The 26,865-nt window shown below is 37.9% G+C and overlaps 2 protein-coding genes across 3 annotated transcripts in view; one reads left to right on the top strand and one right to left on the bottom strand.

The window, feature by feature from the left end:
- Positions 1–3,815, top strand: part of lrrc24 (leucine rich repeat containing 24) — a 69,492-nt gene extending 65,677 nt beyond the window's left edge. Inside the window, exons 4-5 of the mRNA XM_022678741.2 lie at positions 624–792; positions 1,425–3,815. Of these exons, the coding sequence (XP_022534462.1) occupies positions 624–792; positions 1,425–2,629 (1,374 nt within the window). The 3' untranslated portion in view covers positions 2,630–3,815. The remainder of the gene's footprint in view (positions 1–623; positions 793–1,424) is intronic.
- Positions 3,816–11,676: 7,861 nt separating this feature from the next.
- LOC125801060 (polymeric immunoglobulin receptor-like) overlaps positions 11,677–26,865 on the bottom strand; it is a 96,127-nt gene continuing 80,938 nt past the window's right edge. For both annotated transcript variants that reach the window (XM_049476610.1, XM_049476612.1), the window contains exons 2-9: positions 26,000–26,323; positions 25,584–25,871; positions 24,865–24,898; positions 23,612–23,706; positions 20,611–20,645; positions 20,468–20,527; positions 15,336–15,398; positions 11,677–14,348 (exon numbers count right to left, since the gene is read on the bottom strand). In XM_049476610.1, the coding sequence (XP_049332567.1) occupies positions 15,348–15,398; positions 20,468–20,527; positions 20,611–20,645; positions 23,612–23,706; positions 24,865–24,898; positions 25,584–25,871; positions 26,000–26,323 (887 nt within the window). In that variant the 3' untranslated portion in view covers positions 11,677–14,348; positions 15,336–15,347. The remainder of the gene's footprint in view (positions 14,349–15,335; positions 15,399–20,467; positions 20,528–20,610; positions 20,646–23,611; positions 23,707–24,864; positions 24,899–25,583; positions 25,872–25,999; positions 26,324–26,865) is intronic.

Here is a 26,865-nt window from a genome sequence, read left to right as displayed (position 1 = left end):
AGTGGTGGCGGTGCTGCTGCTAAAGGCAATGATGATGATGATGATGTTACATGAGATACTATAAGGTTACATGTAATAATGATAATGTAGGAGATGGTGATATTGTGATAGTGTTTCTTATTGTAACAGAATTAAAAATCATGATGACTATGATGATAAATAAAGGCAAAAATCCCAATTGCACCAAATGTGAGACAATAAACCATTTGAGAATGTTCTCGCTGCTGATTGGTCACGCCTGTTTTTGGAGGTTGGAACAAGAAAGTAAACACAGGAAGAAGGCCCAATGGAATAATGCATATTTTAGCACAGTTTAACATGATGCATCAGTAATTATCTAGGCATTATATGAGGATATATGACCACCAGACCAGCCATTTAGCTCAAATTTGCAGAGAACATCTGACAGTTGGGTTGGGTCAAGGTCAGATCAGTTGTTACCACAAACTAAGAACTCCAGAGTTTATTTCGCTCTTGTGCATCTAAGTGTGGTTGGTTTGCACCCAATTCTGATTACTGTATTCACAGCTATCCAAAAAATTGCATTAAAAATGGAAACAAACCTTTTTAAACAGACTAAAAAGTGCAAGTTAATTACAATGATTTCTCCTTCTTTCCTCCAGCGCCTACAAGAACTACACCTGCAGGAAAACACCATGGAGGCCCTGGATGAGCAGGCCCTAGTGGGCCTATCCTCTCTGGCTCTGTTGGACCTCAGCAGGAACAACCTAAGGACCCTCAGTCCAGCTACGCTCAGACCCCTAATCAGCCTACAGGTTCTCCGCATCACAGGTACCTTCGTAACCAGTTATACCTACAGCATAAAGGGATTTGATCAAACCTTGAAAAATGGAAATAGAAGAACTAGGAGAAGGCTGTGATGATGAAACTAGAAGAAAAGAAAGTTTACGGTAAGGTTTCAGTTATTTAAATGCAGACGGGCGAGGTATATCGACTGTAGGATGGTGAAATAGAGGGATCCAGGAGCGAGGGAGGGAATGCAAGAGAGCTCAGAGAAGAGCCTGGAGGAATAGAGCCAGGAGGGAGGGAGAGCATAGAAGGGTTGGAGGGACAGTGCGAGGGAAAGGCGGATTAGTAGGGAATCAAAAGGAATCCGAATCAAAAGGAAGAAAAGGACGTAAAGAGAGAGCGCAGGACAATAGCTTTGAAGTCAAAGCAAGTCAGTGTGGAGGGATTTCGAGGTGAGAGACTCTCCCGCTACGTTGTTCTCCTCCATGTCCTATTCCTTTTACTCGAGCTCTTTTATTCCTGCTACTAGTGGTCTTATCACTCGCTAAGTACTCGATTTAATACTCCGTCTCTTGCTTTCTCCCTCTCTTTTCTTTCTCATTGTCTGTCTGTCTTCTCTTTCAATTCCTCCTCCATTCCTTTGTATCTCTTTTCTCTCTGTCTCTGTTGGTCAGATAACCCATGGCGCTGCGACTGTGCCCTCCACTGGCTTCGTGGTTGGATCAACGAGGAAGGCCAGCGACTCCTGAGCTCGGCAGAACGGAGGCTGCTTTGCGCAGAGCCCCCACGCCTTTCTCACCTGAGCCTGGTGGAGGTTCCTGCCAACAGCCTGGTGTGCATCCCACCTGCTGTCCAACTGGAGCCCAGTCACTTGACTGTGCGTCTGGGAGAGAGCCTGCGAGTTTCCTGCCAAGCCTCTGGCTATCCCCAGCCCCAGGTCACCTGGAGGAAGGCATCTCATGGCAAAGCCCAGCTGTCTCCTCGAGGGTTGGTGCAGGAGGTAGGCATGGATGGAGATAGCAGAGCCAGCGGAAGGCTGGTGACAGCCAGGCCTAGCGGAAACGGGGGAACCGTCGGTGGCCGGAATCCAGGGCGAGGGATGGAGGATAATGGAGACAGAGACAACTTTGGTCCAGATACAGGTAGTGGAATGCTCTTCCTGAGCAATGTGACTGTGGCCCATGCAGGACGCTACGAATGTGAAGCTTGGAATCCAGGTGGAGTTGCCCGAGTGACCTTCCACCTTTCTGTCAACATGTCTTCTTCCTCATCCTCTTCAGCTGTCTGGCCTCGCTTGCATTCCTCATCATCCTCCTCCTCTTCTTCATCCTCCTCAAACTACCACCCGTCTTCAGGAGACGTCAGCCAAGAACCTATTTACGAGCTGGAGAGCATGGACTTTAATGCTCTGGGCACCGCCACCCAGACAGCGATTGCCGTTGGCATCTCTCTGCTTGCTCTTACCGCATTGCTCCTGCTCTGCATGATCTACAGTCGCCATCGTCAGCGGCAGAAAGAGGAGGGTGGTGGCTATGGGCCAAGCAAGGAGGAGTCCATCCTCTACGTCAATGACTATTCCGATGGACCCACCACCTTTGCTCAGCTCGAGGAGTACCGGGATGAACGGGGTCACGAGATGTATGTGCTGAATCGTGCCAAGCCGGTGCTCCCCCCTCCACCTGTACCAGGACACAATCCTCTGCAGACCAGCGAGTGTCTCCAAGGCCAAGGAGTCCTGACCCCAGGTAGAGTAACAGGCCTTGGTCCTCGCAGGGCTCCTGCAGAAGGTGGTGAAGGACCTCCGCCAGATCCAGAGGGACTGTTCATCAACCAGAGCCTGCTGTTCGACACACAGATTGCCTATGAGATCCACTGCTGAGGAGGAGCGAATCGACTCAGTTTGAAAGGAGAAGAGGTCGTAAAAAGGCCAACTAAGAAAAGGCTCATTGACTGCACATGGCACTTGAGGGAGGGAGGAGTTGAAGGTTGAACAGGTTCAACAGGTTGCTGGAGGATCTGCCTATTTCTGTTTTTTGTTCCAAAAGCAAAAATGCTTTGATTATTATTAGATTACAAGAACAACATGAAGGTTGCTTCAAAAGGACATTGATGACTTACTTACCTTGCCAAGGGTCAAGATCTGATCTGATCCACTTAATCTGATGCTTTAGGACCCAAGCTAGGACCTTCAACTGGACCAGTCAGATAGATGAACCTACCAAAAAGTGAGGCAGAGCACTGTATAATTTATTTTTTCCTTCATGTCTTGGAAGCTGGGAAGCGCGGTGGCATCTTGAGGACCGGGCTGCCACAGTCAGACAGTCCTAGACACTGACCTACTTTTCAGGAGCAGAGGTGAGAATAACGAAGGACATTTTTGAGACTGTGTTTCCCTATGTGTCAAACATTTCGGTTGTTTTTTTTCCTGCTTCTGCCAGGCAATGTGAATAGCTGTCCTCGTTGCCCATTCGGAAGCTTCCTTTATATTTTGAGAATCTTTCTTTTCACTTTCATACGGATGACATTTGTGTGCATTCTCATGCAAATGAGAGCGGCAGAAGGAGCTGACTGAAAGCGTCTGAGAAAAAAAATAGGTCAGTATTTGTGATAGCAACAAAATAGGTGGAGTTAATATGTTTAGCGAAGACAATATTCTCTCACCTTCTCGACCTCTATCTGAGTAACACTGTGAAAAAAAAGCTCTAGACAATAGATTTCCAGAATGATTATCAACATTTCTAATGTATCAAATGGATAGCGGTAGGTCATCAAGATGGCGTTAAGACATTTTCCGCTAGAATAGACGGTAAAGGATTGCGTGAATGTGAGCGTGCGAGAGAGAGACAATAAGAATGACCAGGTTTGTACAGAAATTGCCTATAATCACTTCAGGGTATACATATAAACGCTCATCTCAGCCGGTTTAAGCTGGCGACATCTGAAGGTGTGAAGCTTCTGCTCGGTAAAATAGTTTTTGAATAGTATGTATTTATTTCTGTTTCTGTCAGATGTCTAATAAATGTGACGTTCCTGTTTTATGCAAATAAAATTTGCTTTTTGATCCAGCTTTTGAGCTCGCTTTCTTTTAAGGGTGTTTTTTGACCTGGAAGTCTGGAGCAAGGTCTGAACCAAGATTTCATGTTTTGTTACTTGGTATGAATTTGGTTTGGATAGTTTTGTTTTAAGTGGTTTAAGGTAGACAGAACTAGTCACACTGAATTTACACAGAACCATGGTAGAGTTCACCAATTGGGCCAAAGAGAATACATCTTTGGGCCGGACCAAATGTTGGTCCTTTGGTCCACACCAATTGTCCCCACCTACCAAGTCAGAAGGAGCAGACCATATAACATGGGCTTAAAGGCACCTTGTACCATGGTTTAGTCAATCCTGACTAAGAACTTATATTTTTTTATGACTAAATTTTGGACCATAGTTTGCGGAAACTTTCACATTTGCTATTTTGGTTCAGGCCAATCCATATATAGTGCCTATTTTAGCGATCCTTAGGAGAGCCATCAACGTTGCACCAAGCAGCTTGAGTTAGGGCATTTTAATGTGTCTTTGCTATCGTAACAATGGGAAAAGTACACCTGGTGCATCTCGAAACACACAAAAGACATGTACTCATTTTCTTAATTAATCATGGGTGTGTTTTGAGCATGAAGTGAAATAAACCTATCAGCATGTCACTTGCCATTCCCTTTAAGAGCCAGGTGTGCTTTGACTTTGGCGGATTGCTATTTTAACAGTGCAGCTACCTGGATATGTCCAAAGCTTTTCAGCAGTGGAAACGGACCTGTGTGAGCAGCTTATTTACAGAAACAGCAATGAATATTTTATTTTGTATTCTGTTAATTTTTTCTATGTAAAAGTTGAGTTTGTGCACTGCTGCGTGTCCTTGTGAATGTCTGTTGTGCCAAGATAGCAATGAACGTCTGACTGTTGACATCTGTCTAGGTTCTATTCATATACTTTCCAGACCATCACGTCCATCAGCGTAGATATATTCACAAGCGCAGTTGTTATATAAACAAGGCAGGTGCAAGGCATGAAAATAGACTGTTCACAGGGTAAAAGATAGCAATGAGCATCATCTTAGTCACACTGAAAACATTCTAACACTGTGTTCTAAGACTCACAGGGAAATCACCCACCATAGTCATGTATAGAGGTATGTATTACTTTCTTAAAAGTAACCACTTTTGAATCCCTTTGCTCGGGAGACATTACTTATGATGAAAGAAGATTTTACCATCCCTGGGATCAATAAGCCCAGCTCTAAATACCAAGGCAAGTGCTTAATTGACACTTTAACACGTAGCACCATGTAAACTGTCGAGCTATTTGTGGAAAAACATATTTTCAGCACCCACCCAAGGAATAGCTGGAGCTGGAGCTCTCATTCCTGTGCAACAGAAAGACCTGTCTTGTCAAATACCCGTCAGATAAATGTGTCATAAATGATGTACACACTCCTAAGCTGACATCTTCTTCCATGACATGCAGAGGACTGTTTGGGAAAGAGAGAAATGTGTCGCTGGAAAGGTTGTAAGTGAAAATAGGAGGATACACTAACTGTTAAAGACATAGTTGCATCCAGAGGGAAGGGCGGGTTACAGTTTCATTCGAAAGAAAAATAAAGGTTGCCAGGAACAATAAATGAGCTTCATATACAGAACAGAGTGTAACACATGTGTAACGTGTGCTGGACATCTTAGCATGGAGTTGATCTCCTATTATGATCCAACCCATACAGTTTTAATATTCTCATACAGTTCCTGGAGTTTTCAATCATGGATAGGCCTGGTTATACAAGGGCCCGCGATGCGATGCTCTTTGCTATCTTAAACCCCGTCAACAGTCTATTTTCTACGCTGGAAAAATAGCACGTTAAGGAATAAATACATTTCTGACGTGTTTCTATTTTGGTGGTGGAAAACACAGCTGCACCACTGACTGATTAAAACCCCGACAACAGTCCATTCCTATAGGTGCTCCCAGAGCGCTCGTACATCCCAGCACGTTAAACACAAACACATGGAAGCACTGCAGAGTGCAAACCCAACTTTTTAAGAAACAATAAAGAATAAAATAACATTGCTGTTCCCTTAAATGAGCTGCTAGTGTATCTTTACAGTGTGAACATGCAGGTCAGTATCCTTTGCTGAGATTCACATAAGTGTGCGCTGTCAGGATATCAACGCGCCAAAGTCAGAGCTCATCTGGCTCTTAAAAGGAATGACTGGAATGACTGATAACTGTCACACTGATTGGTTCATTTCATGTTACGCCCAAAATTAACCACACCCATAATTAATTAATAAGTTCATGCCTTTTGCATGTTTTGAGCCACGCAAGGTTTATTTTTTGCTTCCTCACGATACCAAAGACACACAGACACGCCTTAAATCAAGCTGCTTGATCCACAAATGACTGGTGCACTCTAGATCACTAAAATAAGGCCCCAAATGTGATCTGATATTATAAGAACCTGCACCTCACATCATGACACCAGGCCTTCTGGACTCCATAAAGACAAAGCAAAAGCTAGATTCTGAGTGACTCCATGACAATCTGGAACAACTACCCACCAGGTATCATTCCAGCCGGTCGATTACGTCTATGTGCAAATATTTGTTTGACGATGAGTATAATAAAAGAAAAACTACTAAGCCCAACTCTTGAGACCACTTCTTGCCAGAACTAGTAACTATATCTACAAGGTAAGCTCTTGAGTTTGCAGCAGTATGTGGATGAGCATTGTCTTGTTGAAATAGCGCACTGGAGTGTGCATTCAGAAAAGGTTGGTCTGTTGGTTGCAGAACCATATTAACGTAACCTAACACTGTCAAATTGCCTGGCTTTGCATTTTTTGCAAATTACTCCACACATCATGACACCAGGCCTTCTGGACAGCCGAAAGACAAAAGTTAGATTCTGAGTGACTCCGTGACAGTCTGAAATATCTACCCACCAAGTATCATTCCGACCGGTTGGTCGATTCCATCTGGGTTCAAACATTTGTTTGATGATAAGTGCAATAAAAAAAGCTACTGAGCTCTTGAGACCACTTTTTGCCAGAACTAGTAATTGTGTCTACAAGGCAAGCTCTTCAGATTTCAGCAGTATGTGGACGAGCATTGTCTTGTTGAAAATTCAGAAAAGGTTGGTCTGTTAGTTGCAGAACCTTATTAACATAACCAAACGCTGTCAAATTGCCTTTAATGAAGACCAAAACCAAAAAGTCTTAAATACACCATGACATCAGGCCTTCTGGACGTCCACCAAGACCAAAGCGTCACTTCTTGACAGTCTAGCCGGAGCACCAACCAAGTTTCTTTCCTATTTTTTGCTGATGAATGTAATAAAAACACTTCATCCAACTCTGACCACTTCTTAATGGATGCGAAACTCAGCAGCACAGCTGAAAATGCTGGTGATTGCTTCTAAAAGCTATTGGGCTTCCTGACTTGGCAGCAAGCATGGTACACTTGTAGCCCGGAGTCAGCCGCAAATGATAAATATGATTCAGCATGGCTATTGCTTTACATAATGTTGGAGTTACTCTTTGTTATTATGTTTTTTTGAGCTGCTAGGTTTCACGCAGTAGCCGTGGAGGAATATCCGAGAGCTGTTTGCTCATTTTGAAGTATATTTGTTTTGGGTAAAACGGTTATAAAGCGCAAACAGGAACTTGCTGAGAGCGGAGGAAATAAGAAATCTTGGGTCTTAATTGGAACAAAAATGCAACAGAGCTAAGGCTGACCTAATTTACTCTCGCCTGTTTTGTTTAATGTTTATTCCAATGACATCTTTACTGGATGCTAAACGATTTCTGCGGTTATTTAGATGAGGGATGTGCATCATTAGTGTTCAGTTATTCCATTATCTACCATTAGAACTGTTGAATGTGGCAGTTTTGTCCAAATATTTTGGATACTACTTTTAACGAAGGCTTTTAGATACTTTAAGGCTGATAAAACGTTGTTTTTCTTTTTTGTGTAACCCTTTCCCTTGGAACAGAATTAAATAGTGAAGGGGTGAAATACACCCAATACAAGAAACCACTTTAAGAGACCAAAATAAGAGACCAATTCAGTTTCTGAATCAGTTTGTCTGATTTTGCTATTTATAGGTTTATGTTTGAACAAAATTAACATTGTTTTATTCTATAAACCACAGACAATATTTCTCCCAAATTCCAAATAAAAATATTGTCACTTAAAGCATTTATTAGCAGAAAAATGAGAAATGGCTGAAATAACAACAAAAAAAAAGATGCAGAGCTTTCAGACCTCAAATAATGCAAAGAAAACAAGTTCATATTCATAAAGTTTTAAAATATTGAGTTCAGAAATCAATATTTGATGGAATAACAATGGTGGTTTTTAATCACAGTTTTCATGTATTTTGGCATCATGTTCTCCTCCACCAGTCTTACACACTGCTTTTGGATAACTTTACGCTGCTTTACTACTGGTGCAAAAATTCAAGCAGTTCAGTTTGGTGGTTTGATGGTTTGTGATCATCCATCTTCCTCTTGATTATATTCCAGAGGTTTTCAGTTTGGTTAAATCAAGAAAAAACATAATTATTAAGTGGTATATATTAAGCTGTATATATGTTATAGCAGTTAACTAGTTAAATTTAGGGCTTTATTCTATGTCTTTAGAAAGGGGGCAGGTAGTGCATCAATTATTTATTAGATATTAAATAAGTGATTTTTATTTCCACCGTAATTCATGCAGCCTCTGTTGTCTGTTGCACCATTTACGGTGGAGTGGGAAAGTTAGAAAGTTGGTATGAAATGGAATTGGGCTTAACTTGCACCCATTGTAGCTGAAACAGGTGTGCAAAGGCACACATGAAACAGCTTGTCCAGTTTATGTAGAAAAATAAGTATTGCCAATAGCTTTAAGGCACGCTTAAAGGGAATGGCAACTGGCACACTGATTGGTTTATTTCACGTTACAATAGACAGTTGACCAGTGCACTTTAGATCACTAAAATAGGGACCTCAATGTGTAAATGTAATGATATATGTAAGGGATTATAATATAAGAGTGAATGATCAAAATTATTTTTTGGGGGAAAACAGTAAAATTGAAAGGAGGCTTTAGTTTAGAGCCTGTTGGGTTGCCTCTAGCATGGAGGGATGTCATGTCTAACACTTAACGGTCTCTCACCAGGAGGTACACTACACAAAGTAGTAGCTTTTAAAGCTTTTTTTAATGAAAATGAGGGGAGTATTTTTATACCCTCTTGTGGTTAATCTCAGTGTAAACATATAAGTATTTGCTTTTTTGACAGTGCAGTTTGATTTATTTTAATGGAGTATTCCTTAAAAAAAAACAAGAATTTTGTCTTTTTAAACAGTAAAATACCATGAATTCAGCTCAATATAAACAGGAACTAGAGTCAGAAAGGTACAATAGGTCGATTTCAGGTTGACTTTAAATGGAAGAAAGCTTTCAATGTGATCCATCCTGTTCTAATTACACATCCCTTGTTTATCAGGGTACATGCTCCAGTGCCTTCTACCCAAGTGGCAAGAGCTGAGCTTGAATTCTAAATATGCGAAAGCCGGAATTTCAGGATTTTACGCTTCTCTCACCAGCATGAGCTCGGCGGGGGAGATGCAGCAGCTCTGGCGCACAATGGAGGCACGTTATAAATAAACATTCAATTAAAGAAAAGATTAAAAAAAGGAAGTAACTGGTACTCGTTTATTCCCATTAAGTAATCAATAAAGAACATTACTTTTATTCTCCAACGTTATATATTTGGAATTATGTATTGTACAACTGATACCATAGCGTATCTACCATGCTCTTCACAGAAGAACAAGGACATGCCAAAAGTCATGGGATATCATATCAGTATACAATGTGATCCTGAGAAAACTGCTTGAAAACGCCCACACCTGTATAAGTTGTTAGGTGATAATAATAAGAATAATCAATATCATAATAACAACATGTTTAAAATAAAAATATGTTAAGAATGTTAATAGATGTCAGTGGCAGGTAAAACCTAGGAAAAATATCTATTCGGTTTTGTATAAATCAGATTTTGGAGTCATATAAAACCAGCAAATCAAACTGTTATCAAATGACACCATTTAATCCTTAAAGAAGACTTTCTATACTATTAAAGATTTACATTTCAAGAAATTGTACTGTAGCAATTTGGAGTAAAGGGAGATTAAACATAGGAAAATGTCCATTCAGTTTTGCATAAAACAGAATTTGGAGTCCTATAAAACCAGCAAATTAAACTGTTATCAAATGACACCATTAAATTCTTGAAGAAGACCTTCTATACTATTATTGGTATACGTTTCAAATGATATTACTGTAGCAGTTTGGAGTAACGGGAGGTCAAACTTAGAAAAAATGTCCATTGGTTTTGCATAAACCAGAATTTGAAGAAACCAGCAAATTAAACTGTTATAAAATGACACTATTAAGATCACGAAGAAAACTTTCTATACTATTATTGGTATAAGTTTCAAGTGATATCACTGTAGCAGTTTGGTGTAAGGGTAGATCAAACTTGTGAAAAATGTCAATTCAGTTTTGCATAAACCAAAATTTGGAGTCCTTTAAACCCAGCAAATCAAACTGTTATCAAATGACACCATTAAATTCTTGAAGAAGCCTTTCTATATTACCAATGGTGAAAGCTTCAAGTGATATTACTGTAGCATTTAGGAGTAATGGGGGGGCAAACCTAGGACAAATGTCTATTTGGCTTTGCATAAACTAGATTTTGTAGTCCTATAAAACCAGCAAATCAAACTGTTATCAAATGACACCATTAAATCCTTAAAGAAGACTTTCTATACTATTACAAAGACATTTTACTGTAGCAATTTGGTGTAATGGGAGTTTAAACGTAGGAAAATATCCATTCAGTTTTGCATGAACCAGAATTTGGAGTCCTGTAAAAATAGCAAATCACACTGTTATCAAATAAAACCATTACATCCCCAAAGAAGCCTTTCTATACTATTATTGGTATAAGTTTAAAGTGATCTTACTGTAGCATTTTGGAGTAACGGGAGGTCAAACTTAGGACAAATGACCATTTGGCTTTGCATAAACCAGATTTTGGAGTCCTATAAAACCAGCAAATCAAACTGTTATCAAATGACACCATTGAATCCTTGAAGAAAACTTTCGATACTATTAATGGTAGAAGTTTCAAGTGATCTTACTGTAGCATTTTGGAGTAATGGGAGATCAAACCTATGAAAATTGTCTATTCAGTTTTGCATAAACCAGAATTTGGAGTCCTACAAAACCTGCAAATCAAACTGTTATGAAATGACACCATTAAATCCTTAAAGAAGACTTTCTATACTATTAAAGATTTACGTTTCAAGAAATTTTACTGTAGCAGTTTGGAGTAATGGTAGATTAAACGTAGGAAAATATCCATTCAGTTTTGCAAAAAACAGAATTTGGAGTCCTATAAAACCAGCAAATCAAACTGTTATCAAATGACACCATTGAATCCTTGAAGAAGACTTTCTATACTATTAATGGTATAAGTTTAAAGGGATCTTACTGTAGCATTTTGGAGTAATGGGATGCTAAACATAAGAAAAATGTCTATTTAAATTCTTGAATAAGCCTTTCTACATTATTAATAGTTTAACTTTCAATATTACTGTAGCAATTTGAAGTAATGGGAGATTAAACATAAGCAAATATCCATTCAGTTTTGCATAAACCAGAATTTCTATAAAGTCCTATAAAAAATAGCAAATCGAAATGTTATCAAATAAAAACATTCAATCCCCAAATATTACTCTATCAGTTTGGAGTAATGGGAGGTACAACCAGTGTTAATATCAATGGCAAAACTACTTAGTGATTCACAAATTAATTAATACAATACAAATAATACAATTAAGTATTGAGTACAAATTCTTTATTTTTACATGTCAGTAAATGACAGCAAATTAAATGCCATTAAAAATTACAAATTGGACAGGCGGTGATATATCAGCTGTCTATGTCCACCACTTGAGGGCAGTAAAAGTCAATGGGGACCATGGTGACTGTATAAGAAATCACCACAGACATACAGTACTGTACAACACAGATTCTTAAACCAGGCCTAAGAAACCTCTAGGACAGTCAAAGACAAAACTTGGACTACCTATAATTAGATGTACACTTTATAACAAAAAGTATTCGCTCACCCATCAAAATCATCATTTAACTCAGGTGTTCCAATCTCTTCCATGGTTCCACAGGTGTATAATATACTGTAAAAGCAGCAGCTAGTCATGCTGGAACTGCTTCTACAAATATTAGTGAGAGAATGGGTCTCAGGCTCTCAGGAACTCAGTGAACTCCTGTACTGTGGTACCGTGATAGGATGCAGCACCTGTGCAACAACAAGTCCAGTCGTGAAATTTCACTACTCACTACTAAACATTCCACAGCCAACTGTCAGTGATATTATAACACAGTGGAAGAGACTGGGAACGACTGCAACTCTGTGCTCTGTCAGTGTAAAATAACAGAAGGGGGTCAGCGGATGCTGAGGAGCATAGTGCACAGAGTTCACCAAGTTTCTGCAGAGTCACTACACCAATCACTACACACCTCCAAACTTCATGTAGCTTCAGATTAGATCATCACTACACACCTCCAAACTTCATGTAGCTTCAGATTAGTTCATCACTACACACCTCCAAACTTCATGTAGCTTCAGAGTTCATCATCACTACACACCTCCAAACTTCATGTAGCTTCAGATTTACTGTATATATAGAATGATCTAGTTTTTAGGAAATCATTGGGTTCAATAGAGCTAGTATGTGTGATCTAGGACTGAAAAAAGCAGATGATGCAAGCTGGACCCTGCATAATATTTCCCGTAAAATAACCTACAGGTCCTACAGGTTAATGCAGCATTCTTTAGCTTCTATGGTACACAATGCTACTTTCTAACCCATTTGATATGCCAATTTGATATGGCAATGTACAGTTTTAGGAGATGATGCTGCATGAAATGATGCCTAAAAGGTCCCCTGCTGCCATCTAGAGTGCAGATTGCAGAGGTATTCTCCAAATCTGGCACCGGAGAGCTACCTCACTCCAACCCACATGTTCATCTCCACTCATATATGAAAAGACTTTGTAGTTCTATAAAAAATACAGACTGTAGTCCTGTATCTTTTTATCTGTATATTTTATTATTATAGGGTTTGTGTTGCAGGGTTTTCTACAGTCATATGAAAAAAGTTTGGGCACCCCTATTAATCTTAATCATTTTTAGTTCTAAATATTTGGGTGTTTGCAACAGCCATTTCAGTTTGATATATCTAATAACTGATGGACACTGATGGTCTGTGGATTGTCTATGACTGTTCTCACCATTCTTCTTCTCTGCCTTCCTGATATTTTTCTTGGCCTGCCACTTCTGGGCTTAACAAGAACTGTCCCTGTGGTCTTCCATTCCCTCACTATGTTCCTCACAGTGGAAACTGACAGGTTAAATCTCTGAGACAACTTTTTGTATCCTTCCCCTGAACAACTATGTTGAACAGTCTTTGTTTTTAGATCATTTGAGAGTTGTTTTGATGAGCCCATGATGCCACTCTTCAGAGGAGATTCAAATAGGAGAACAACTTGCAATTGGCCACCTTAAATACCTTTTCTCATGATTGGATACACCTGGCTATGAAGTTCAAAGCTCAATGAGGTTACCAAACCAATTTTGTGCTTCAGTAAGTCAGTAAAAAGTAGTTAGGAGTATTCAAATCAATAAAATGATAAGGGTGCCCATACTTTTGCACCGGTCAAATTTTGGTTTAATGCATATTGCACATTTTCTGTTAGTACAATAAACCTCATTTCAATCCTGAAATATTACTGTGTCCATCAGTTATTAGATATATCAAACTGAAATGGCTGTTTCAAACACCCATATTTATATTTACAACTAAAAATGATTAAGATTAATAGGGGTGCCCAAACTTTTTCATACGACTGTATGTTTTCCGAGTTTCCTTTGTTGCAGTCTTATTGCAGTATGGTAGAACAGGGTGGAATGAGGATAATAATAATAAAGTATGCAAAAAAACAGATACAAGACAATCAGTAGAGCTAAAAGATGGATAATGGGGGTAGAAACAAGAAGGTGGTGTCAGCGCCATGCTTGATAAGTGTATATAAATCATATTTATGATTTATATACAATAACTACACCAAGAAGAATATTATACACTAGCTGAAAGAAATGTCACATGATAAATTTTTAAATGTGGTAAAAGTGTGGAGGAAGTCCTCTTCTGGGACTTATATCCTCACACTTCTTCAAATTTATTCCAGTATCTGTACACATGCTGACCACGGGGGTTATAGCGAGATATGCAAAGACAACAGCTACTTCTTCTTAAGATGCAAATATATAAATAGTGAACACAGATGCACACAGTTCAAAATAGAGGCGCGTACTGCTAACGTCAAAGCTGCTTTCATGCACTTAAATACCATTTCATACTGAAGTAGCTTAATACAGATACTGAGCTGTTGATGATCTTCTTTTCTCTGGCCGTTGGTCGGACAAAGAGCCTGGAAAAGATGGAAAAGAGACTATTTACTTATACTATTTATTAATAAATCAATGACTGTATTATAGGCCTATATCCTTCCCCCAGACTATGTGTGTCTCATACTGTCTTTATTGAGTTTGCAGTGCATAAGCAAAGCAAAATATTTCCTCTTGATACCCAGTTTTTCCAGTATGTAATGTAATTTCATCAGTAAAACTACAGTTTGTGTTGTCAAACACGTCATGTGTTTTATCACCAAAACCACTTACATTTTCACACATTTACACAAATTACAGTACCAAAATTCAGCTCTGCTAACTTCATTTTACCACAGAGATTTACCATTTTATTATTATTTGTTATTTGATGTTTATTTAATCAGGCAAGTCATTAAGAACACATATTTATTTACAGTTGCAGCCTGGAAAGAGGCAAAAAGACTACATTTATTTGCAGAAAATGAGAAATGGCTGAAATAATATAAAATATGCAGAGCTTTCGGACCTCAAGTTCATATTTTTTTCAAGTTTTAAGAGTTCAGAAATCAATATTTGGTGGAATAATCCTGAATTTTATCACAGTTTTCATACATCTTGGCATCATGTTCTTCTCCACCAGTCTTACACACTGCTTTTGGATAACTTTATGTCTTTACTCCTGGTGCAAAAAATCAAGCAGTTCAGCTTGGTTTGATGGCTTGTGATCATCCATCTTCCTCTTGATTATATTCCAGAGGTTTTCAATTTGGTAAAATCAAAGAAATGCATCATTTTTAAGTGGTATCTTATTTTTTTCTAGAGCTGTATTTGTGGTAACATTACTGGGAAACCTAACTTATTCTAATTTTAACTGTTCTAATTGTTGGACCGCTGGAGACGGAAAGAGAGCTTTTGTCATTGAAACATATGGGGATGGGTGGAGCTACACGTCACACGTCACTGTTATTAATTATAGCAGTCTAATAGAACAGTAAGCACTACAATTATATAAGAAAAGCTATACTTACCCCTCACTGGCCTCATTTCACAGCGCTGTAGATGACTCTACTCTCATGGTCAGTCGGAGCGACCTGAAAATAAAACAGCCAAAATTACAGGATGGAAGTTAAAGGCCTGTGATGAGTCACTAACCGAAGCCTGTACACCTTCTGTATGCATCATTAATTCACCCACACTGGGTGAGTGACCTTTTAATCCCATTAGCATCACCGCTCAAGGCAGGGCGGTTCATTGTTCTGCTACATTAGGGAAATAGAACACATACCTTTTTTTTAATTATTATTATGTAGCCTTATTGTTTAATAGTGGGTAAGTGGATGAGGTTGGAACAAGAACAAGAGACTGCTGGAGAATGAGTTATCATGACTGTCTGACTGTCTGAAAAATAAATTAGACAAAGATTAGTCAACCAATATGACTAAAAACTCCTTACTCAGAGAAGGTTAGATTGTGTTTTTGGTTCTTAATACTGAATAAAAGTCCCTGCTTCAATTATTTCTCTGCTAGTCTATATTTCCCTCCTACTGTATATGCATGAGTAATTTAATTCAGCCCAGTTCTACTGCATTGCAGCTCATTGCCACACTTTACATAAAGTACAATACAGAAAATACAGGGTCATCTCAAAAAATTTGAATATCTTTAAAAAAAAGTTACTTTATTTCAGTAATTCAGTTCAAAATGTGAAACTCATATTATATAGTTGTATTACAAGCACATAGTGATCTATTTTAAGTGTTTATTTATTTTATTGTTGATGATTTTGGCTTACAGCCAATAAAAACCCAAAAATGTCTCAGAAAATTAGAATATTATATAAAGACCAATTGATCCTTTTGGCAGTTTGGGTAGTTTGCTAACACTGCACTGACTTTAGACTTGATAATAAAACACAGTGGATCAACACCAGCAGATGACATGTCTCTCCAAACCATCACTGATTGGTGGAAACTTCACACTAGACCTCAAGCAGTTTGGACTGTGTGTCTCTCCACTCTTCCTCCAGACTCTGCTCCCTTGATTTACAAATGGAATGCAAAATTTACTGATGGAGAGTCATGTCTGTCATCTGCTGGTGTTGATCCACTGTGTTTTATTATCAAGTCTAAAGTCAGTGCAGTTTTTTTTTCCCACAAAATCTTACAGCACTTCATGCTTCCCTCTGCTACTGACAACTTTTATGGAGATGAGGATTTCATTTTCTAGCAGGACTTGGCACACTGCCAAAAGTACTAACTCGTCTTATATAATATTCAAAATTTGATTTTTGGCTTTTCATTGGCTGTAAGCCATAATTATTAACAGTAAAATAAATAAACACTTAAACTAGATCACTCTGTGTGTTTAATACATCTATATATGACTTTCACATTTTGAACTAAATTACTGAAATAAAGTTACTTTTCAAAGATATATATATTTTTTTTTTATTTGACCCTATTTATTTTTGTTTAGCCTACAACATTGTGGCCAGGCAAACAACCATTATACAACAGTTAGTTCCGACCTCACAATTTGATTGGTTGAGAAGTGTTCTACGCGGAGTCAGCATCAGTCACCGAGGCCGCAGTCTGATAGCCGGAACGGTAACCAGCCAGGCTAGGCTAAGCTAAGATAATGCTAAACTAAAGCAAGCTACGCTAACCTAAGCACAGTCCAGCCGGCTAGCTAACCAACAACATCCAGCAGAGCAGGCAGAAATGCTCACAAACACGCAGCTTTCAGTTAAAGGCGATTCCACAGAGAAGGAGAGGAGAATTTTAGCGTTATTTTACGGTCCTAACTTCTACTAACCCCCTTAATCCCTAATTTTAAATTCGAGCTAACGTATAAACCATACGCCATTTTGTAGTTACAGTTCTGTTACAGTTCACTTGTCGTGGGACTACTTTTTGGCGGAAGGCACAGTCCATATTAAAGCATATTCATTATAAATTTTTTGAGGGTCTTTTATTTTCTTGATTCATTTTGTAAAAAAAAAAACTGTTGAATAAAAGCAATAGAACACTTGAGGTCGTGTGAGCCTTCGACTCGTGCCTATAACCAAATCACAGCTATGATGTTATTCGCGATAACACACTCCCTCTCGTGTTCTATTGCTTAAATATACAAGATATAATCAAATAAATTATCCCAGGAGACAATAGGAAAATGGCGAACGTTTTGTCCAGTGTACTAAGAAATGTTGGGTAGACTTTACCATTTTTGTTTTAGCTGTTCAATTTAGTTAAAATCGTTGAAACACAACCAACTTATCTGATCAGTGCTCGATTAGGCAATTATACAATTGATTAAGTTGGATTGATTAGTGGGTGGAGCTAACCAATCAGAGTCTGCTGGAACAGTAACGTGTAGACCATGAGTTCACAATTGAGCTTACTGATCATGGGATAGTAGTATTTAAAATTGACTACAAAGTATTACCCCAATCCATGGCTTTGAAAAATCACCCATACTTGTAAAAGTCATGAGGTGTTATATTGTGCCAGTGTGCTCATGGCAAGGCGACATACCCTTGTATCTTTTTCGGTATTATATACACTGACTTGCCATGAACTACACTATATAGTGTTACTGCATTGCAGTTCAGTCACACTTTACAATACAGAAAATGGTAACTTGTTCTTATAACCTACAATATTTTCGATAGTGAAATAACCACCATATAAGATATAACCTAACATCGAAGAGAAGGTAGCCCTGGTGCGAAAGACTACACACTGATGGTGAGAGAAGGTTGGGGGGTTTGGTACCCTTCTGCCAATTCTAGCCAGATGCCGCCGGTCACGATCACTACCATTCACTGTGCTGTCCAGTGTGGGTGGTAGTGCTTTCTACCACTATTAGACCTCACTTAAACTATTGTAATTAACTCACCTTACTCACAAGATAAGACCTCACAGCTTATACATTACAGGTGTGGGCTTTCTCTCAAGCCATCCCCAATTTAACTTGTGGCATGTCAAATAAAAACCCAGCAACCTAGAACTTTAGAAGTTTGGAATAAACAATCAAATTACTATTATTATACTAGTTTTATATGTGCACCATTTTTTTTTTTTTTGCACCTTGGGTTCTGGAAAGTGCTGCCAGGAAAAGAACTGTTCATGGATTGGGTTTTGATGATGCCACAGAGGTAGATTATTATGCACAGTGCCAAGCTTTAGTTGGAGTGGTGGGTACCGCAGTCTCTTAGGACTCTGAAATATTGGAAATGCATTCTCTGATAAATCTCGGAATGGTGGATGCCAGGAGAATGCAGAGTGCCAGCCGTAAAACGCTGCTGGAGGAATAATGGTGTGGAGCTGTTTTTCATAGATTGGTTCCCTGAGTACCAGTGAAGAGAAATATCTTTCTTTTATTTCAAGAATAACAGAAATAGTTTGAACGTTTTACTTTGAATGTGACTCAAAAACCCTGTTTATACAGCTCTGGAAAAAAATTAAGAGACTACTTCAGTTTCTGAATCAGTTTCTCTGATTTTGCTGTTTAAATGTATATGTTTGAGTTCATATTCATACAGGTTTAAGAGTTCAGAAATCAATATTTGGTGGAATAACCCCGTTTTTTAATCACAGTTTTCCTGCATCTTGGCACCATGTTCCTCCACCAGTCTTACACACTGCTTTTGGATAACTTTATGCCTTTACTCTTGGTGCAAAAATTCAAACAGTTCAGTTTGGTTTGATGGCTTGTGATCATCCATCTTCCTCTTGATTATTTTCTAGAGGTTTTCAATTTGGTAAAATCAAGGAAAAGCATAATCAAAAAACAAGTCAAGTTATGACTAAGGAAGCCATATAAATGATTTCAAATGTGCTCATTGCTATCTTATATCTCGCCAGCAATCTATTTTCACGCCTTCGGGCTGCAGTGTTTAAGTAGCATCGTATCTTACGAGTATATCTACACCAATGGGCATAGTGGTCTAGAAATGAGACGTGTTCAGTAATATTTCTGGTATGTTGTTATCTTGGCAGCAAAAAACACAGGTGTGCCACTGATAAATTTAAACCCTGACAATAGTCAACAGTCATCAGTCATGCTTTCGTTGCTATCTTGGCAATGCAGGTACACCACGGATGTTCAGCGGACTTACACCTCTAAAAGAAACATGCAGCAGTGCACAAACCCAACTTTTACATCAACAATAAACAGAATACAGAATCAAAATAACACTGCTGTTATTTTCCTTAAATGAGCTGCTTGCACACCTTTACAGCTTGAATGAGCAGCTCAGTTTCATCTGCTGAAATGCGCAGAAGCACTGAGCCGTTAAAATAACAATACGCCAAAGTCTAAGCAATCCTGGCTCTTAAAGCTCACCTTCCGCGAAAATCCGATTTTTCTTGTTTTTTGTGGAATACAGTAGGTCTCTCCGAGTTGAATGTGTACACCTGCACATTAAACTGTTTTGCAGCCCCCATTGTCTGCAGGAGCTAAGCAAAGAAATCCCCCCTCCCCCCCTCCGAAAAACGGGTGAATTTTGAATTATCTTTCTGCCTACGTAGGCAGAAACTCACAGACCAGCCCACCTTGGCTCGAGAAACTCCCAGAGGCGGAGCTGAAGCGACGCAACATCACCGCTCATCAGTTAGGAGGTGGGAGGCAGTGAGCGGCAGAGCGGTGGAGGGGCGTCGCAGTGCTCCTAGCCAATCAGAGGAGAGATATTTGCATGCTGTTTGCATGTATGAATATTCATGAGCAAAGCTGGAATCCGGTCATTTTGGACACACCCCTAAAACAGTCCATTAAAAAAGAGCTATACAGAGACACCTGAGCACTTTTTTTTTACAAAAACGGCTCACATGTCATTCATTCATACTAGAGACCACAACTAGACATTTTAAAATGAAAGAAAAAACGACGGAAGGTGAGCTTTAAATGGAATGGCAAGTGAAACACTGATTGGTTTATTTCACGTTATGCCAGAAACAAACTTATGAATAATAATGCTGTTTGCACATTTCAAGCCTTCAAGCATTTCAAAACATACTTTTTGCATTAGCATGATATCTAAATCAGGCTGTGTTTTGTATATTGCAAAAACTGCTTGGATACAGAGGGAATAGAGCAGTACTGGAGATATTAGGGTGGTGTAACTAATGTTTAGTTAAATACTTTATTTCTTTAAATGTACCTCTTTTGGTTGTTTCTCTGGCTCTGATCTGGTGACCACGTTATTGTACAGCACATCATCCTGTGGAAAAAGAGGAAGCACCATTTAATAACTCAACTCTTGCAGAGCTGCTCTACTGAATGTAAACACATAAATACACATACCGAACAGTTGTCACTTCCTCTGGATGTGGCCAGTTCTATAAACAAAATAATGACAGTGAGACTGACTAGTTTCCAGTAAACCTGATGTTTCTTTAGAAATTACCACAGTAGCCTGAGCCCAATTTAAGTATAACTGAAATGTCAACCATCTGCAACCCTAAACAGTCAAGTAAAACTCATCATCCCAGACCATCCAAACCATCACTGATCATCAGTAAATTTTACATTTCATTTTGGAATCAAGGGAGCAGAGTCTGGAGGAAGAGTGTAGAGACACACAGTCCAAACTGCTCGAGGTCTAGTGTGAAGTTTCCACCAATCAGTGATGGTTTGGAGAGACATGTCATCTGCTGGTGTTGATCCACTGTGTTTTATTATCAAGTCTAAAGTCAGTGCAGTTTTGTTTTCCCACAAAATCTTACAGCACTTCATGCTTCCCTCTGCTGCTGACAACTTTTATGAAGATGCAGATTTCATTTTCCAGCAGGACTTGGCACACTGCCCACACTGACAAAAGTACTTGGTGTTAAATAATCAAACTTTCTGAGACACTGATTTTTGGGTTTTCATTGGCTGTTAGCCATAATCATCAATAATAAAATACATAAAAGCTTAAAATAGATCACTCTGTGTGTAATACATCTATATAATATACGAGTTTCACATTTGGAACTGAATTACTGAAAAAAAGTAACTCTTCACTAATATTCATTCAGTATATATAGTTTTGCACTCAGATCTATTAGCCAAATGTATTTTCATTCAACTGTTAAGTGAAAGATTATTTGGACAACACAGATATAACAGAAAAACTTTAACATGTAATGCAGATGAGCTGCAATCACACAGTTCCAGCAGGAACTGCACTCTCTAGTTTAAAATGCACATACATAAATGAATTAATGTCGGGAACATGTAAAAGCATAATTAACAAAGTGCATCTGGCATAGAAATGCATAAATTAACAAATAATTCAATATATTTGCATCATATGTATGCAAAAATATGTCAATTTCTGCTTGTATTTATGTATGTATGTATGTATTTATTCATTTATTCATACTTTTATTACAGTCCTGTATGTTATCAGACATATGTTGCCCTACAGAAGCTAAAGCACAGTTACACTGTTCCACAGCTCAATGCTGGATCGCTTTATATCCATCTTTATGGGTCATTATCAAAGAAATGTGGCATCTCATAGTGTATGAAAAATGACTTAGGATTTGGGATTTTTACTATGTAACATATGTTAAAGACTACAGACTACACATAATTCATGTTTTTCAGCTTTATCTGACGCAGCAAGCTAGATGACAGGGTGCACATTTTCTTTAGATGAAATGAACATGATGGAAACATTTACCAAACATTGAATAAGATGATGTGTCCAAACTTTTGACAAGTACTGTATTTTGCCTTTCTAATATGAAAAATTGAATTAAGTCAATATATTACCACACTGGAAACCCATACATTGTTTAAACTCAAATGATTTCAGTCTGTTTTACATAAAATTGGATATTTTTAAACAATACTCAACTATTTTGATTTAGTTGAACATTTGTGGGCACATGTACTGTACTATTCAAACTGAGATCTTTGAGTTAAACCAACTTATAATAAATAACTGAGTTTAGTCTGTTTGCCATTGGCAGCTTCTTTTCCATTGGCTTCTGTCACAATCTATTTGCATACTGGGAGTGTCCAACAGTTTCTGACTAACACTCACCATCAGTGTGTAGTGATTCCCCCTGGGCTCCCTTAGAACTAAATCAAATTCCCCTTCAGTTGTAATAACTTGATGTTCTAAGTTATGCTAACTTAAGTTTTCATTCCCGATTAATTAACTTTTTTAAGGCAAACGGTTTCCCCATTTTTTTAAAGTAAACTCAACTTATGTGGTCTTACAGTGTGACAAAAATAAAAAAGTTAAATCAACTTCCCCTTTACTTGTAATAACTTGATGTTCTAAATTATGCTAACTTTAGTTTTAATTATCCATAACGTAACTTTTTTAAGGCAACCGGTACACTGGAAATGACTCTGTAAATGGGTGTGGCTGTTTAGTCAATAAAACATATGGGGATGGGAGTTATGAGTTACACATCATACTGCAACCAGCCAGCAGAGGCGCTAGACCTGTGGTGGCTTTACTTTGAAGAGATGTTGCTTCATCTATGCTTTTCTACAGTCACTGACTTTAGTACTCTATAATCTCTAATGGTATAAAAGGACCAAATGGTGCTTCCCTTTAAGTGTGTAAAGTGGTGTAAACGTGTATAATACATTAACCTCTTAAGCTCCAAGCCTATTTTGACCAATTTCTGCCTGAAATTACATACTCACATTTGACACCTTATCACTCCAATATTAAATAATTCAGAGTCAATTCTATTAATTAATATTACTTAGAAGACTTTACACAATTAATTTAAGACACTTTAATTATTCAATTGAACATGTAATGGCCAAACTATGGTAAAAACCAGTACAATTTTTAGGCGCTTTTCAGATTTTCTATTTGTTTTTTATTTCCAGACATATAAAATGAACTACTTATATGGAAGAAGGGTTTTGGCAGCTCTACATTTTGCTATAATGTGTTTACAATCATCATATAAAATTATAAACTGCTGCCTCTTACTGGTTAGATTTTATTGTGATCTGAAGCAGTAATGGTATTTTCTTTCTCCAAAGGACTGGAAACTTTATAATAATAAAAACTAAAAACTAAAACTAAAAACATATCTTTATGAAACTAGGCATATTTCGCCATAAATGTTTATTTTCTGAAAGGAGATACTGCTAAATAGGTTAGATAACTGAAAAGCAGAGATTCTACGCTTTAAAATTGTATATTGGATGTCTATATTGAGCCTATAAATGTTCATAACTATTCATAAACACAGCCAGATATTATTTTTCATAAATAATGCGTGTTAAGAGGTTAAATTTAAGAGTATGTAACCACAGATAAAAAAAAAAAAACAGTACTGACTTCCTCTTTGATGAAGCTTCCAGATGACCAAACCCAAGACTATCAGCAGCAGGAGCAGCCCAGCGGTGATGAAGAATGCCAGCATGGTTTCATTTCTATAAAAGTTCAGAAGGAAATGATATAATTGCTTTCTGCAGAAAGACGTATTATTCTTATTATATCCTACTTCACTGAAGAGTTCACTAGTGTGACACTGAGTGCATTTATAAGCAGGTTTATAATCAGATTCCTGCAGTTATTATTTAATTTGATTATGTAAGTAGTCATGTAATCAGTATTCTTTAGTCTATACTTTATAGATTAGATTACATTAAGAGTAAGTTAAAATTCTTAAAAGGTCTAATTCCATCATTTTTCATTCATTTTAAAATATCTAGTTGTGGTCTCTAGTATGAATGAATGCCATGTGAGCTGTTTTTTGTGAAAAAAGTGCTCTGGTGATCCAGTATAACGCTGATTTAGTCCGGTGGAGGAGTGTGTGTGTGTGGAGGGGAGAAACAATAGGATTTCGTCTTTTTCTCATGAATATTTATAAACAAAACATATAGCCTCTGATTGGCTAACAGCACTGAGACACCAGAAGGCAACAAGACGAACAAAAGTTTTAAAATAAAGACATTTTTACACCAATAACAGTCTTTGCAATGTCATATGTTACTTTACAACATAATAATGTAATAATGCCCTGCTAAGAGTAGAGTTCAGCCACGGACCTTAAAGTCTTAGAGTCTCTGTAAAATACAAAATCCACCGGAGATCCTATGTAAACCTATAGTTACTTACATGCAGAGGTGGGTAGTCCAGGTCCAGAAAGTAAAAATCCACCCCGGGGTTTTGTTGGTTGAGCTGCAGCAGAGCCACCCAGGCAGATGGAACAAAACCCTGGGGTGGATTTTTACTTTTAACTTAAAAATATACTAAAAACACACCTTTCTATCTCAATTGTATTTCACTGTTTGTGTTCCATACACAAATTCTAAGCATTTTTTCCTTAGCTCTGAATTACTGGGCAAAGAATAGAACACTGATGTGATACTTAACTATATCTTTTCACAAGGGCCTGCATGGCTAAGATAGGACTGGACGGATGATGTTGACTGTTGTCAGGGTTTTAATCGGTCAGTGGTGCAGCTGTGATACACAAGTGTTGGGTGTACGATAGGGCCCTGAAAGTTTTCTTTAAAAACAAACCAATAAACCTAAAAAAGTACATATTTTACAATATATTATCTACAATAAAGCTCAGTACTTACTGTTGTGCTCCTTCAACACTGATTTCACCCTCACCTGAAAGGAGCAGAGTGAGAGAAGATAAGATACTTGCAGTCCTTTTTCAAAAAAGCAAATTTTCATTTTCAATTATCATTAATAAAACAAATAATAAGTAATTGTGCATGTGTATGACTATAATGCACTCAGATTTTTAAAGGGTGTCACATACAGCTCTGGAAAAAATTACGAGACAACTTTAGTTTATAATAACCTTATTTACAATAACCCTGATTTTCTAATTTTCTAACAGTTTTCGTGCATCTTGGCATGTTCTTCTCCACCAGTCTTACACACTGCTTTTGGATAACTTTATGCTGCTTTACTCCTGTTGCAAAAATTCAAGCAGTTCAGCTTGGTTTGATGGCTTGTGATCATCTATCTTCCTCTTGATTCTATTCCAGAGGTTTTCAATTGGGTGAAATCAAGGAAAAACATCATCATTAAGTGGTCTCTTATTTTTTCCAGAGCTAAATATTAGAATAAAAAGGAGATTTTTTGCTAAAACAGCAGTATTTTAAACATAACACAGAAAGATTGGGGTATATATAAGATTGGGACCTATATAACTTACATCCACCACCCTCTAAAAAGAGGGAGCTGCGTCTGTGGTTGAACAAGCTTATCTTAAACTGCATAGACTAGTAGTATACCTGTAGTGTCTTAAAAAAAGTATTCAGTAGATTAAATATAAAGTGTTTACTTGTATTAGTGATGGTGAGGTGAACAGTAACTCCCACATCTCCTGCACTGAACCAGTACCAGCCAGCATCACTCTTCTGCAGCCCAATCATCTCCACTCTGAAGGATCTATTGTTCTTATCATCACTGATGTTCACTGTTGAATTCTGGAATGGGTAGCAGCTCCAGTCTTTAACTCTGCACCACTTCTTCTCTTCATTCTCATATCCAGAGCTGTAGTAACCCTGGACACTGACTCCGCCCCCTTCCTGACCAATCACAGTGCTGTTCTCCACCCACACAGCAGGATCTGAATGAAGGAGCAGAGAATGAGTGGTGGAAACTCAACAAATCATCTCCATCATAAGAGAAACACGTCTTACAAGCCTTAAACTACAGTGAAGATGTTCTGATTCACACAGAGAGACTCTGACTTACCTGAACTGACCGTCAGATACACAGAATCCCCGTCATCTGGAGTCCAATAACCACCAATTTCCACAGCACACCAGTACCATCCAGAGTCAGAGTCTTGGAGGTTCTTCAGATCCACAGTAAACATATTCTGGGATGGATGATCAGTGACTGATATTCCTGTATTACTTGAGTTGGCGTAGGCTACTATTCTACATGAGATCCAGTGTTCCCCCTTACACCAGTATTTACGGTTGGATTTATATTTCTTCTCATATAAACAAGGAACAGTGAGAGATCCTCCTCTTCTTACAGTTAAATGCTTCAGTGTCCTCACGCTCTCAGAACCTGCAGTAAAAGAAGCAGAATTTTACATCAGCTTTACTCCAAATCCAGACTTTCTTAATCACTAATCAGTACCAGAATTAAACTCAAAGATGCCTTCAATTAATCACTTTACACAGTAAATGATAAAAGATATAGATATATGTATTAGTGTGATATTATAAAGTATAAATAAAATACTGAATAGATCATAGTTTATACTGAATAATACATAGGTGATACTAAATAATACATAAATGTACTGAATAATACATAGAGGATATGGAATAGATCATAGTTTATACTTAATAGATCATACATTATACTGAATAATACATAGTGAATACTGTATAATACATAGATGCCACTGGATAATACATAAAGAATATTGGATACTGAATATAATATAGTTCATACTGAATAATTCACAATGAATACTGAATAATTAATAGACAGATTAATTGATCTGGGTACTATATAGTGCATACTATATAGTATATCTATAGTGCATACTCAAAAATATACTATATATAATTTATAGTGAATGTGCAGTAATTCATGGTAGA

Source organism: Astyanax mexicanus, chromosome 4 (assembly GCF_023375975.1).
Source record: "Astyanax mexicanus isolate ESR-SI-001 chromosome 4, AstMex3_surface, whole genome shotgun sequence".
NCBI classification, from domain to species: Eukaryota; Metazoa; Chordata; class Actinopteri; order Characiformes; family Acestrorhamphidae; genus Astyanax; species Astyanax mexicanus.
Note: the sequence above shows the minus strand (reverse complement) of the source record. Positions and strands in the feature narration are given on the sequence as shown.